Genomic DNA, 13,872 nt, shown 5'->3' on the forward strand with positions numbered 1-13,872 from the left:
TGTAAGTAAGGCCATTTCTCATATCAGAACCCCATATGGCTGACACAGTTCAGAAATGTTTTTGATCTCTTATCAGTTTTGTTCCTTATCCTACAATACACGGATCTACAGATTCATACATTGTAATTGATGAATTTCCTTTTTCTTTTAAAGCTGATGTCATGAAAATGATCACTTCAGAATAGTTTTAAAAATCAAGATGTTTGAATGAAGTATTGTGATAAATCAGAACCCAGATGAAATGCAGTGAAAAGGGCATTAATTTTTCTTAGATAAATGGCCATCTGTTTTATCAAGAATTCGACATGATGAGTTAAAAGCTTCAGGCATAGATTGATTAAATTGGGAATTTTGCGAGATTTTTAAATATCTCTTTCTAGAATATACTATTTTTGGACCCATGAGGAACCATTTGAAAATAAATCCCTATTCTGCCACATCAGTGATTTCCATAGTGATGAAACAAGATTGTTGATCTGACCATATTGTTAGATCAGAAGAACTTGTGGAATAGCCTACTGTCATGATGCCATTAGCATAAGTATAATAACCACACCACCTAAATTTGTGGAATAGCCTACTGTCATGATGCCATTAGCGTAAGTATAATAATCACACCACCTAAATTTGTGGAATAGCCTACTGTCATGATGCCATTAGCATAAGTATAATAATCACACCACCTAAATTTGTGGAATAGCCTACTGTCATGATGCCATTAGCATAAGTATAATAACCACACCACCTAAATTTGTGGAATAGCCTACTGTCATCATGCCATTAGCATAAGTATAATAACCACACCACCTAAATTTGTGGAATAGCCTACTGTCATCATGCCATTAGCATAAGTATAATAATCACACCACCTAAATTTGTGGAATAGCCTACTGTCATGATGCCATTAGCATAAGTATAATAACCACACTGCCTAAATTTGTGGAATAGCCTACTGTCATGATGCCATTAGCATAAGTATAATAATCACACCACCTAAATTTGTGGAATAGCCTACTGTCATGATGCCATTAGCATAAGTATAATAACCACACCGCCTAAATTTGTGGAATAGCCTACTGTCATGATGCCATTAGCATAAGTATAATAACCACACCACCTAAATTTGTGGGATAGCCTACTGTCATCATGCCATTAGCATAAGTATAATAACCACACCGCCTAAATTTGTGGAATAGCCTACTGTCATGATGCCATTAGCATAAGTATAATAACCACACCACCTAAATTTGTGGGATAGCCTACTGTCATCATGCCATTAGAATAAGTATAATAACCACACCGCCTAAATTTGTGGAATAGCCTACTGTCATGATGCCATTAGCATAAGTATAATAATCACACCACCTAAATTTGTGGAATAGCCTACTGTCATGATGCCATTAGCATAAGTATAATAACCACACCACCTAAATTTGTGGGATAGCCTACTGTCATGATGCCATTAGCATAAGTATAATAACCACACCACCTAAATTTGTGGAATAGTCTACTGTCATGATGCCATTAGCATAAGTATAATAACCACACCGCCTAAATTTGTGGGATAGCCTACTGTCATCATGCCATTAGCATAAGTATAATAACCACACCACCTAAATTTGTGGAATAGCCTACTGTCATCATGCCATTAGCATAAGTATAATAACCACACCACCTAAATTTGTGGAATAGCCTACTGTCATCATGCCATTAGCATAAGTATAATAACCACACCACCTAAATTTGTGGGATAGCCTACTGTCATGATGCCATTAGCATAAGTATAATAACCACACCACCTAAATCTGTGGGATAACCTACTGTCATGATGCCATTAGCCTATTGTCATGATGCCATTAACATAAGTATAATAACCACACCACCTAAATTTGTGGGATAGCCTACTGTCATGATGCCATTAGCCTATTGTCATGATGCCATTAACATAAGTATAATAACCACACCACCTAAATTTGTGGGATAGTCTACTGTCATCATGCCATTAGCATAAGTATAATAACCACACCGCCTAAATTTGTGGGATAGCCTACTGTCATGATGCCATTAGCATAAGTATAATAACCACACCACCTAAATTTGTGGGATAGCCTACTGTCATGATGCCATTAGCCTATTGTCATGATGCCATTAACATAAGTATAATAACCACACCACCTAAATTTGTGGGATAGCCTACTGTCATCATGCCATTAGCATAAGTATAATAACCACACCACCTAAATGTGTGGGATAGCCTACTGTCATGATGCCATTAGCATAAGTATAATAACCACACCAGCTAAATTTGTGGAATAGCCTACTGTCATGATGCCATTAGCATAAGTATAATAACCACACCACCTAAATTTGTGGGATAGCCTACTGTCATGATGCCATTAGCATAAGTATAATAACCACACCACCTAAATTTGTGGGATAGCCTACTGTCATCATGCCATTAGCATAAGTATAATAACCACACCACCTAAATTTGTGGAATAGCCTACTGTCATGATGCCATTAGCATAAGTATAATAACCACACCACCTAAATTTGTGAGATAGCCTACTGTCATGATGCCATTAGCATAAGTATAATAACCACACCAACTGAATTTGTGGGATAGCCTACTCTCATGATGCCATTAGCGTAAGTATAATAACCACACCACCTAAATTTGTGGAATAGCCTACTGTCATGATGCCATTAGCATAAGTATAATAACCACACCACCTAAATTTGTGGGATAGCCTACTGTCATGATGCCATTAGCATAAGTATAATAACCACACCACCTAAATTTGTGGGATAGCCTACTGTCATGATGCCATTAGCATAAGTATAATAACCACACCACCTAAATTTGTGGGATAGCCTACTGTCATGATGCCATTAGCATAAGTATAATAACCACACCACCTAAATTTGTGGGATAGCCTACTGTCATGATGCCATTAGCATAAGTATAATAACCACACCACCTAAATTTGTGGAATAGTCTACTGTCATGATGCCATTAGCATAAGTATAATAACCACACCACCTAAATCTGTGGGATAACCTACTGTCATGATGCCATTAGCCTATTGTCATGATGCCATTAACATAAGTATAATAACCACACCACCTAAATTTGTGGGATAGCCTACTGTCATGATGCCATTAGCCTATTGTCATGATGCCATTAACATAAGTATAATAACCACACCACCTAAATTTGTGGGATAGCCTACTGTCATGATGCCATTAGCATAAGTATAATAACCACACCGCCTAAATTTGTGGAATAGTCTACTGTCATCATGCCATTAGCATAAGTATAATAACCACACCGCCTAAATTTGTGGGATAGCCTACTGTCATGATGCCATTAGCATAAGTATAATAACCACACCACCTAAATTTGTGGGATAGCCTACTGTCATGATGCCATTAGCCTATTGTCATGATGCCATTAACATAAGTATAATAACCACACCACCTAAATTTGTGGGATAGCCTACTGTCATCATGCCATTAGCATAAGTATAATAACCACACCACCTAAATTTGTGGGATAGCCTACTGTCATGATGCCATTAGCATAAGTATAATAACCACACCAGCTAAATTTGTGGAATAGCCTACTGTCATGATGCCATTAGCATAAGTATAATAACCACACCACCTAAATTTGTGGGATAGCCTACTGTCATGATGCCATTAGCATAAGTATAATAACCACACCACCTAAATTTGTGGGATAGCCTACTGTCATCATGCCATTAGCATAAGTATAATAACCACACCACCTAAATTTGTGGAATAGCCTACTGTCATGATGCCATTAGCATAAGTATAATAACCACACCACCTAAATTTGTGAGATAGCCTACTGTCATGATGCCATTAGCATAAGTATAATAACCACACCAACTGAATTTGTGGGATAGCCTACTCTCATGATGCCATTAGCGTAAGTATAATAACCACACCACCTAAATTTGTGGAATAGCCTACTGTCATGATGCCATTAGCATAAGTATAATAACCACACCACCTAAATTTGTGGGATAGCCTACTGTCATGATGCCATTAGCATAAGTATAATAACCACACCACCAAAATTTGTGGAATAGCCTACTGTCATGATGCCATTAGTATAAGTATAAAAACCACACCACCTAAATTACATTTAAGATTGCCATGAAAGTACAAATATTCGTCTGAAGGTCTGGCTGGACCTAACTGAAAATGATAATGCTCAGACACCAACAATGGATGTAACTGTGCCCATCTTGAAAATCCTATCATTCTTTTCCTGACTGAAATGCTCATTAAAGACTTATTTTGTTTGTTTTCTTTGTCCAATATGAAAATTATCCATTATGGCCACCACTGCAGCTATCTTCATACTTTTATCCCTATTCTGTATAAATAGAGTCATATCAACACAATATTTTGACTAAAAGATTTCTTGTGATATTTAGTTGATCATAAATGAAAATTATGCCAATCTGACATCAACTATAGCCACCACAACAACTGTCAGGAAAAACGTTTTATTTCTATTCCTCCAGAATGGAAAATCATACCATCTAGCTATCAGTACACCTAAATGAAAAGTCATACCAGGATGAGGTTTTCACCAAAATACTTGTGATTTCTAGTTAATCATAAATGAAAATTGTGTTGGTCTGAGCTGAGGTATATGTCTGTTATGACATCCATCTTGAAAATCTTATTGTTACTACTACTCGCAAATGGAAAGTTGTATTGACCTTGGGTTTTCACATGAAGACTTAATGTGTCTAGTTGAAAACTTATTTGGTATCCGGTAGTAGACTTATTATGGTGTCTAGTTGAAGACTTAAAGTGTCTAGTTGAAGATTTATTATAATATCTAGTTGAAGACATTATGCTGTCTAGTTGAAGACTTAAGGTGTCTAGTTGAAAACTTATTATGGTGTCTAGTTGAAGACTTAAGGCGTCTAGTTGAAGACTTATTATAGTGTCTAGTTGAAGACTTAAGGTATCTAGTTGAAAACTTATTTAGTGTCTGGTAGTAGACTTATTATGATGTCTAGTTGAAGACTTAAAATGTCTAGTTGACTTATTATGGTGTCTAGTTGAAGACTTAAAGTGTCTAGTTGAAGACTTATTATGGTGTCTAGTTGAAGACTTAAGGAATCTAGTTGAAGACTTATAGTGTCTAGTTGAAGACTTAAGGTATCAAGTTGAAAACTTATTTGGTGTCTGGTAGTAGATTTATTATGATGTCTAGTTGAAGACTTAAAGTGTCTAGTTGAAGACTTATTATGGTGTCTAATTGATGACTTAAAGTGTCTAGTTGAAGACTTATAGCATGTAGTTGAAGGCTTAAGGTGTCTAGTTGAAGACTTATAGTTCCTAGTTAAAGACATTATGGTGTCTAGTGGAAGACTTAAGGTGTCTCGTTGAAGACTTATAGTGTCTAGTTGAATACTTATTATAGTGTCCAGTTGAAGACTTAAAGTGTCTAGTTGTAAAATGTATGGGCCTGAATATGCCATTAGCATTTCACGGTAAAATGTATGGGCCTGAATATGCCATTAGCATTTCATTGTAAAGTGTATGGGCCTGAATATGCCATTAGCATTTCATTGTAAAATTTATGGGCCTGAATATGCCATTAGCATTTCATTGTAAAGTGTATGGGCCTGAATATGCCATTAGCATTTCATTGTAAAGTGAATGGACCTGAATATGCCATTAGCATTTCATTGTAAAATGTATGGGCCTGAATATGCTATTAGCATTTCATTGTAAAATTTATGGGGCTGAATATGCCATTAGGATTTCATTGTAAAATGTATGGGCCTGAATATGCCATTAGGATTTAATTGTAAAATGTATGGGCCTGAATGTGCCATTAGGATTTCATTGTAAAATGTATGGGCCTGAATATGCCATTAGCATTTCATGGTAAAATGTATGGGCCTGAATATGCTATTAGCATTTCATTGTAAAAGTTATGGGGCTGAATATGCCATTAGGATTTCATTGTAAAATGTATGGGCCTGAATATGCCATTAGGATTTCATTGTAAAATGTATGGGCCTGAATATGCCATTAGGATTTCATTGTAAAATGTATGGGCTTGAATATGCCATTAGGATTTCATTGTAAAATTATGGGCCTGAATATGCTATTAGCATTTCATTGTAAAATGTATGGGCCTGAATATGCCATTAGGATTTCATTGTAAAGTGTATGGGGCTGAATATGCCATTAGCATTTCATTGTAAAATGTATGGGGCTGAATATGCCATTAGCATTTCATTGTAAAGTGTATGGGGCTGAATATGCCATTAGCATTTCATTGTAAAGTGTATGGGCCTGAATATGCCATTTGGATTTCATTGTAAAATTTATGGGCCTGAATATGCCATTAGGATTTCATTGTAAAATTATGGGCCTGAATATGCCATTAGCATTTCATTGTAAAATGTATGGGCCTGAATATGCCATTAGGATTTCATTGTAAAGTGTATGGGGCTGAATATGCCATTAGCATTTCATTGTAAAGCATATGGGGCTGAATATGCCATTAGCATTTCATTGTAAAATGTATGGGCCTGAATATGCCATTAGGATTTCATTGTAAAGTGTATGGGGCTGAATATGCCATTAGCATTTCATTGTAAAGTGTATGGGCCTGAATATGCCATTAGGATTTCATTGTAAAATGTATGGGCCTGAATATGCCATTAGGATTTCATTGTAAAATTTATGGGCCTGAATATGCCATTAGGATTTCATTGTAAAATTATGGGCCTGAATATGCCATTAGCATTTCATTGTAAAATGTATGGGCCTGAATATGCCATTAGGATTTCATTGTAAAGTGTATGGGGCTGAATATGCCATTAGCATTTCAGTGTAAAATTTATGGGCCTGAATATCCCTTTTGCATTTCAGAAGGCAAAATTATATCTGAAAATGAGATTTGTAGATGAGCTGATGCCTTTTAAGCAGCTCTTCACTTTTAAAATGTGTTTTTGCTTTGTTGCAATTATTTAGTAATCCATGTTAGCACAGTCTGAATTCACTTGACCTGTTTACACATATGAATGACCTTATAAGATTCGTATGCTATTTATATAACAGATCAAAATTGCCAACATTTAGAATTAAATGAGGGTACTGTCAACAGCGGTGTCAGCTGTTCTTTGAAAGCATTACTAGACACTTCTAGTAAATGGTGGTGTAAAGGATTAAAGCATTACTAGACACTTCTAGTAAATGGTGGTGTAAGGGATTAAAGCATTACTAGACACTTCTAGTAAATGGTGGTGTAAGGGATTAAATCATTACTAGACACTTCCAGCTAATGGTGGTGTAAGGGATTAGAGCATTACTAGACACTTCCAGCTAATGGTTGTGTAAGGGATTAAAGCATTACTAGACACTCCCAGTAAATGGTGGTGTAAGGGATTAAATCATTACTAGACACTTCCAGCTAATGGTGGTGTAAGGGATTAGAGCATTACTAGACACTTCCAGCTAATGGTTGTGTAACGGATTAAAGCATTACTAGACACTCCCAGTAAATGGTGGTGTAAGGGATTAAAGCATTACTAGACACTTCCAGTAAATAGTGGTGTAAGGGATTAAAGCATTACTAGACACTTCTAGTAAATGGTGGTGTAAGGGATTAAAGCATTACTAGACACTTCTAGTAAATGGTGGTGTAAGGGATTAAAGTATTACTAGACACTTCTAGTAAATGGTGGTGTAATGGATTAAAGCTTTACTAGACACTTCTAGTAAATGGTGGTGTAAGGGATTAAAGCAATGCTAGACACTTCTAGTAAATGGTGGTGTAATGGATTAAAGCATTGCTAGACACTTCTAGTAAATGGTGGTGTAAGGGATTAAAGCATTACTAGACACTTCTAGTAAATGGTGGTGTAAGGGATTAAAGCATTACTAGACACTTCTAGTAAATGGTTGTGTAAGGGATTAAAGCATTACTAGACACTTCTAGTAAATGGTGGTGTAAGGGATTAAAGCATTACTAGACACTTCTAGTAAATGTGGTACATGTATAAGGGATTAAAGCATTAAAAGACACTTCTAGTAAATGGTGGTGTAATGGATTAAAGCATTACTAGACACTTCTAGTAAATGGTCGTGTAAGAGATTAAAGCATTACTAGACACTTCCAGCTAATGGTTGTGTAAGAGATTAAAGCATTACTAGACACTTCCAGCTATTGGTGGTGTAAGAGATTAAAGCATTACTAGACACTTCCAGCTAATGGTGGTGTAAGAGATTAAAGCATTACTAGAACAGAGCAGAACATAGCAGAACAAAATTGTTATCAATGAAAGTAATTCTCAGGCCACACATAGGTGGCATAAAGAAATATCACAGTCATCTGCCTCAATATTATAAGGCAAAGTCACTAAGCTACAGAGATAAAAATCACATCACTAGTCAACATTTACAGTCAGAGTAAGAACAATGTTTGAAGGTAATATGACATTATTTGGGTACATACATGTAACATTGTTATGGCAGAATACAGTGACTCTCCTGAGCGTGCCAAAATTGGAAATGAGAAGGAATAGTATGTAATTATGAAGTATGAAAAATCTCTGCTCCCTCAAATAGCACAAAGTTTATGATATTGTTTTTATTATTACAGTAACAAATTTGGCAAGATTTTATGTATGAGATTAAATTGCCAACATTTAGGATTATATCTTGATATTAGAGTCAACTGTCATCTGTTATTTGAAAGCATTACTAGATACTTCCATTTAATGGTAGTGTTTTTCATGAAAGCATTACTAGATACTTCCAGGTAATTAGTAGTGTAAGACATGAAGACATTACTAGATACTTCCAGGTAATTAGTAGTGTAAGACATGAAGGCATTACTAGATACTTCCAGGTAATTAGTAGTGTAAGACATGAAGGCGTTACTAGATACTTCCAGGTAATTAGTAGTGTAAGGCATGAAAGCATTACTAGATACTTCCAGGTAATTAGTAGTGTAAGACATGAAGGCGTTACTAGATACTTCCAGGTAATGGTAGTGTAAGGCATGAAAGCATTACTAGACACTTCCAGGTAATGGTAGTGTAAGGCATGAAAGCATTACTAGATACTTCCATCTAATGGTAGTGTAAGACATGAAGGCATTACTAGATACTTCCAGGTAATTAGTAGTGTAAGACATGAAGGCATTACTAGATACTTCCAGGTAATTAGTAGTGTAAGACATGAAGGCGTTACTAGATACTTCCAGGTAATGGTAGTGTAAGGCATGAAAGCATTACTAGACACTTCCAGGTAATGGTAGTGTAAGGCATGAAAGCATTACTAGACACTTCCAGGTAATGGTAGTGTAAGGCATGAAAGCATTACTAGACACTTCCAGATAATGGTAGTGTAAGGCATGAAAGCATTACTAGATGCTTCCAGATAATGGTAGTGTAAGGCATGAAACCATTACTAGATACTTCCAGATAATGGTAGTGTAAGGCATGAAAGCATTACTAGATACTTCTAGCTAATGGTAGTGTAAGGCATGAAAGCATTACTAGATACTTCTAGCTAATGGTAGTGTAAGGCATGAAAGCATTGCTAGATACTTCCAGATAATGGTAGTGTAAGGCATGAAAGCATTACTAGATACTTCCAGATAATGGTAGTGTAAGGCATGAAAGCATTACTAGATACTTCTAGCTAATGGTAGTGTAAGGCATGAAAGCATTACTAGATACTTCCAGGTAATTAGTACTTTAAGGCATGAAAGCATTACTAGATACTTATAGGTAATTAGTAGTGTAAGGCATGAAAGCATTACTAGACACTTCCAGCTAAAGGTAGTGTAAGGCACGAAAGCATTACTAGATACTTATAGGTAATTAGTAGTGTAAGGCACGAAAGCATTACTAGACACTTCCAGCTAATGGTAGTGTAAGGCATGAAAGCATTACTAGGCACTTCCAGGGTTAATTTCCATTCTATTTATGAGCATCCCAGTAGTGTAGGGTTAATTTCCGTTCTGTTTATGAGCATCCCAGTAGTGTTGGTTTAATTTCCGTTCTGTTTATGAGTATCCCAGTAGTGTAAGGTTAATTTCCATTCTGTTTATGAGCATCCCAGTAGTGTAGGGTTAATTTCTGTTCTGTTTATGAGCATCCCAGTAGTGTAGAGTTAATTTCTGTTCTGTTTATGAGCATCCCAGTAGTGTAGGGTTAATTTCCATTCTATTTATGAGCATCCCAGTAGTGTAGGGTTAATTTCCATTCTGTTTATGAGCATCCCAGTAGTGTAGGTTTAATTTCCATTCTATTTATGAGCATCCCAATAGTGTAGGGTTAATTTCCATTCTGTTTATGAGCAAGGTATTTTGTCATTTCTTTTTTACAGTTAACTTTAATTGTACTAGAATATGGACTGGTTTTCTCTTGTTTCAGTGTAATGGGAGATGATTTGCCAGCAACATGGACTGACAACACAGTTAGATGCGCAATATTTTTTCTGCTAAAGGAAATGAACCAGTCTACGCTAGCAAAGTTATGTCCACTGTCACAGGTAATGTTCAATGGTTGAGTGGGGAAAAATGTTTTAAAAAATATTCTTAAAGATGACATATTCATGTAATATAATGAACATGCCTTACCACACACACACACACACACACACACACACAAATTTTATAGTCAAAACTCAAATAAAAATATCCATCCTAAGCACATATGCCTCAATCCCAGAATTCCCCATTGCAAGAAGCAGCTGCCTAAACCAGCAAAGAACATCATGATTTTCTTTGAACTTTACACAGTGCATCTTGGTGTTGCGTTACCACTTAACTTACTATCATGTTTCCTTGTATCTCATTGCCACTTGACTTACCATCATTCAGCCTGATGTCTGATTACCACTTGACATACCATCATTCAGCCTGATATCTCATTACCACTTGACATATCCTCATTCAGCCTGATATCTCATTACCACTTGACATACCATCATTCAGCCTTGTGTCTCATTAGCACTTGACATACCATTCAACCTTGTGTCTCAGCACCACTGAACATACCATCATTCTCATTACCACTTGGCTTAAACATCATTTTGCCTGGCATCTCATCACCAGTTAACTTACCATCATTAAGCCTGGCATCTCATTACCAGTTAACTTACCATCATTAAGTCTGGCATCTCATTACCAGCTAACTTACCATCATTAAGTCTGGCATCTCATTACCAGTTAACTTACCATCATTAAGTCTGGCATCTCATTACCAGTTAACTTGCCATCATTAAGTCTGACATCTCATTACCAGTTAACTTACCATTTTTTAGCCTGGCATCTCATTACCAGTTAACTTGCCAACTTTTAGTCTGGCATCTCATTACCAGTTAACTTACCATCATTTAGCCTGGCATCTCATTACCAGTTAACTTACCATCATTAAGTCTGGTATCTCATTACCAGTTAACGTACCATCATTAAGTCTGGCATCTCATTACCAGTTAACTTACCATCTTTTAGTCTGGCATCTCATTACCAGTTAACTTACCATCATTTAGCCTGGCATCTCATTACCAGTTAACTTGCCATCTTATAGTCTGGTTCCTCATTTCCAGTTAACTTGCCATCTCTTAGCCTGGCAACTCATTATCAGCTTATCAAAATTTGGCCTGGCATCTCATTACCAGTTAACTTACCATCATTAAGTCTGGCATCTCATTACCAGTTAACTTACCATCATTAAGTCTGGCATCTCATTACCAGTTAACCTACCATCTTTTAGCCTGGCATCTTATTACCAGTTAACTTACCATCATTTAGCCTGGCATCTCATTACCAGTTAACTTACCATCATTAAGTCTGGCATCTCATTACCAGTTAACTTACCATCTTTTAGTCTGGCATCTCATTGCCACTTAACTTACCATCATTCAGCCTGGCATCTCAGTATCAGTTAACTTACCATCATTAAGTCTGACATCTCATTACCAGTTAGCTTACCATCATTTAGCCTGGCATCTCATTACTAGTTAACTTACCATTTTTTAGTCTGGTTTCTCATTACCAGTTATCTTACCATCTTTTAGCCTGGCATCTTATTACCAGTTAACTTACCATCTTTTAGCATGGCTTCTCATTACCAATTAACTTACCATCATTTAGCCTGGGAACTCATTATCAGCTTATCAAAATTTGGCCTGGCATCTCATTACCAGTTAACTTACCATCATTTAGCCTTTCATCTCATTACCAGTTAACTTACCATCATTAAGTCTGGCATCTCATTACCAGTTAACTTACCATCATTAAGTCTGGCATCTCATTACCAGTTAACCTACCATCTTTTAGCCTGGCATCTCATTACCAGTTAACTTACCATCACTTAGCCTGGCATCTCATTACCAGTTAACTTACCATCATTAAGTCTGGCATCTCATTGCCAGTTAACTTACCATCTTTTAGTCTGGCATCTCATTACCACTTAACTTACCATCATTCAGCCTGGCATCTCAGTATCAGTTAACTTACCATCATTAAGTCTGACATCTCATTACCAGTTAACTTACCATCATTTAGCCTGGCATCTCATTACTAGGTAACTTACCATTTTTTAGTCGGGTTTCTCATTACCAGTTATCTTACCATCATTCAGCCTGGCATCTCAGTATCAGTTAACTTACCATCATTAAGTCTGACATCTCATTACCAGTTAAATTACCAACTTTTAGCCTGGCATCTTATTACCAGTTAACTTACCATATTTTAGCCTGGCATCTCATTACCAGTTAACTTACCATCACTTAGCCTGGCATCTCATTACCAGTTAACTTACCATCATTAAGTCTGGCATCTCATTGCCAGTTAACTTACCATCTTTTAGTCTGGCATCTCATTACCACTTAACTTACCATCATTCAGCCTGGCATCTCAGTATCAGTTAACTTACCATCATTAAGTCTGACATCTCATTACCAGTTAACTTACCATCATTTAGCCTGGCATCTCATTACTAGGTAACTTACCATTTTTTAGTCGGGTTTCTCATTACCAGTTATCTTACCATCATTCAGCCTGGCATCTCAGTATCAGTTAACTTACCATCATTAAGTCTGACATCTCATTACCAGTTAAATTACCAACTTTTAGCCTGGCATCTTATTACCAGTTAACTTACCATATTTTAGCCTGGCATCTCATTACCAGTTAACTTACCATCTTTTAGCCTGGCTTCTCATTACCAATTAACTTACCATCATTTAGCCTGGCAACTCATTATCAACTTATCAAAATTTGGCCTGGCATCTCATTACCAGTTAACTTACCATCATTTAGCCTGTCATCTCAGTACCAGTTAACTTACCATCATTAAGTCTGGCATCTCATTACCAGTTAACGTACCATCATTTAGCCTTGCATCTCATTACCAGTTAACTTGCCATCTTTTAGTTTGGCACCTCATTACCAATTAACTTACCATCTTATAGTCTGGTTTTTCATTACCAATTAACTTACCATCTTTTAGTCTTGTTTCTCATTACCAGTCAACTTACCATCATTTAGTCTGGCACCTCATTACCAATTAACTTACCATCTTTTAGTCTGGCATCTCATTACCAGTTAACTTGCCATCTTTTAGTCTGGCATCTCATTACCACTTATTTTACCATCATTCAGCCTGGCATCTCATTACCACTTAACTTACCATCATTAAGTCTGGCATCTCATTACCAGTTAACTTACCATCATTCAGCCTAGCATATCATTACCAGTTAACTTACCATCATTTAGCCTGGCATCTCATTACCAGTTAACTTACCATCTTTTAGTCTGGTTTCTCATTACCACTTAACTTTGTT

General features: G+C 36.4%; 1 protein-coding gene across 1 annotated transcript in view; it reads left to right on the plus strand.

Annotated features, from left to right (window-relative positions):
• LOC149774693 (homeobox protein dve-1-like) overlaps positions 1-13,872 on the plus strand; it is a 149,873-nt gene that overhangs the window by 122,948 nt on the left and 13,053 nt on the right. Inside the window, exon 5 of the mRNA XM_089944832.1 lies at positions 10,455-10,572. Coding sequence (XP_089800958.1) covers positions 10,455-10,572 — 118 coding nt within the window. The remainder of the gene's footprint in view (positions 1-10,454; positions 10,573-13,872) is intronic.

This window comes from Sinohyriopsis cumingii, unplaced genomic scaffold (genome assembly GCF_028554795.1).
Source record: "Sinohyriopsis cumingii isolate HCF-2022 unplaced genomic scaffold, ASM2855479v2 utg000160l, whole genome shotgun sequence".
Classification (NCBI taxonomy): Eukaryota; Metazoa; Mollusca; class Bivalvia; order Unionida; family Unionidae; genus Sinohyriopsis; species Sinohyriopsis cumingii.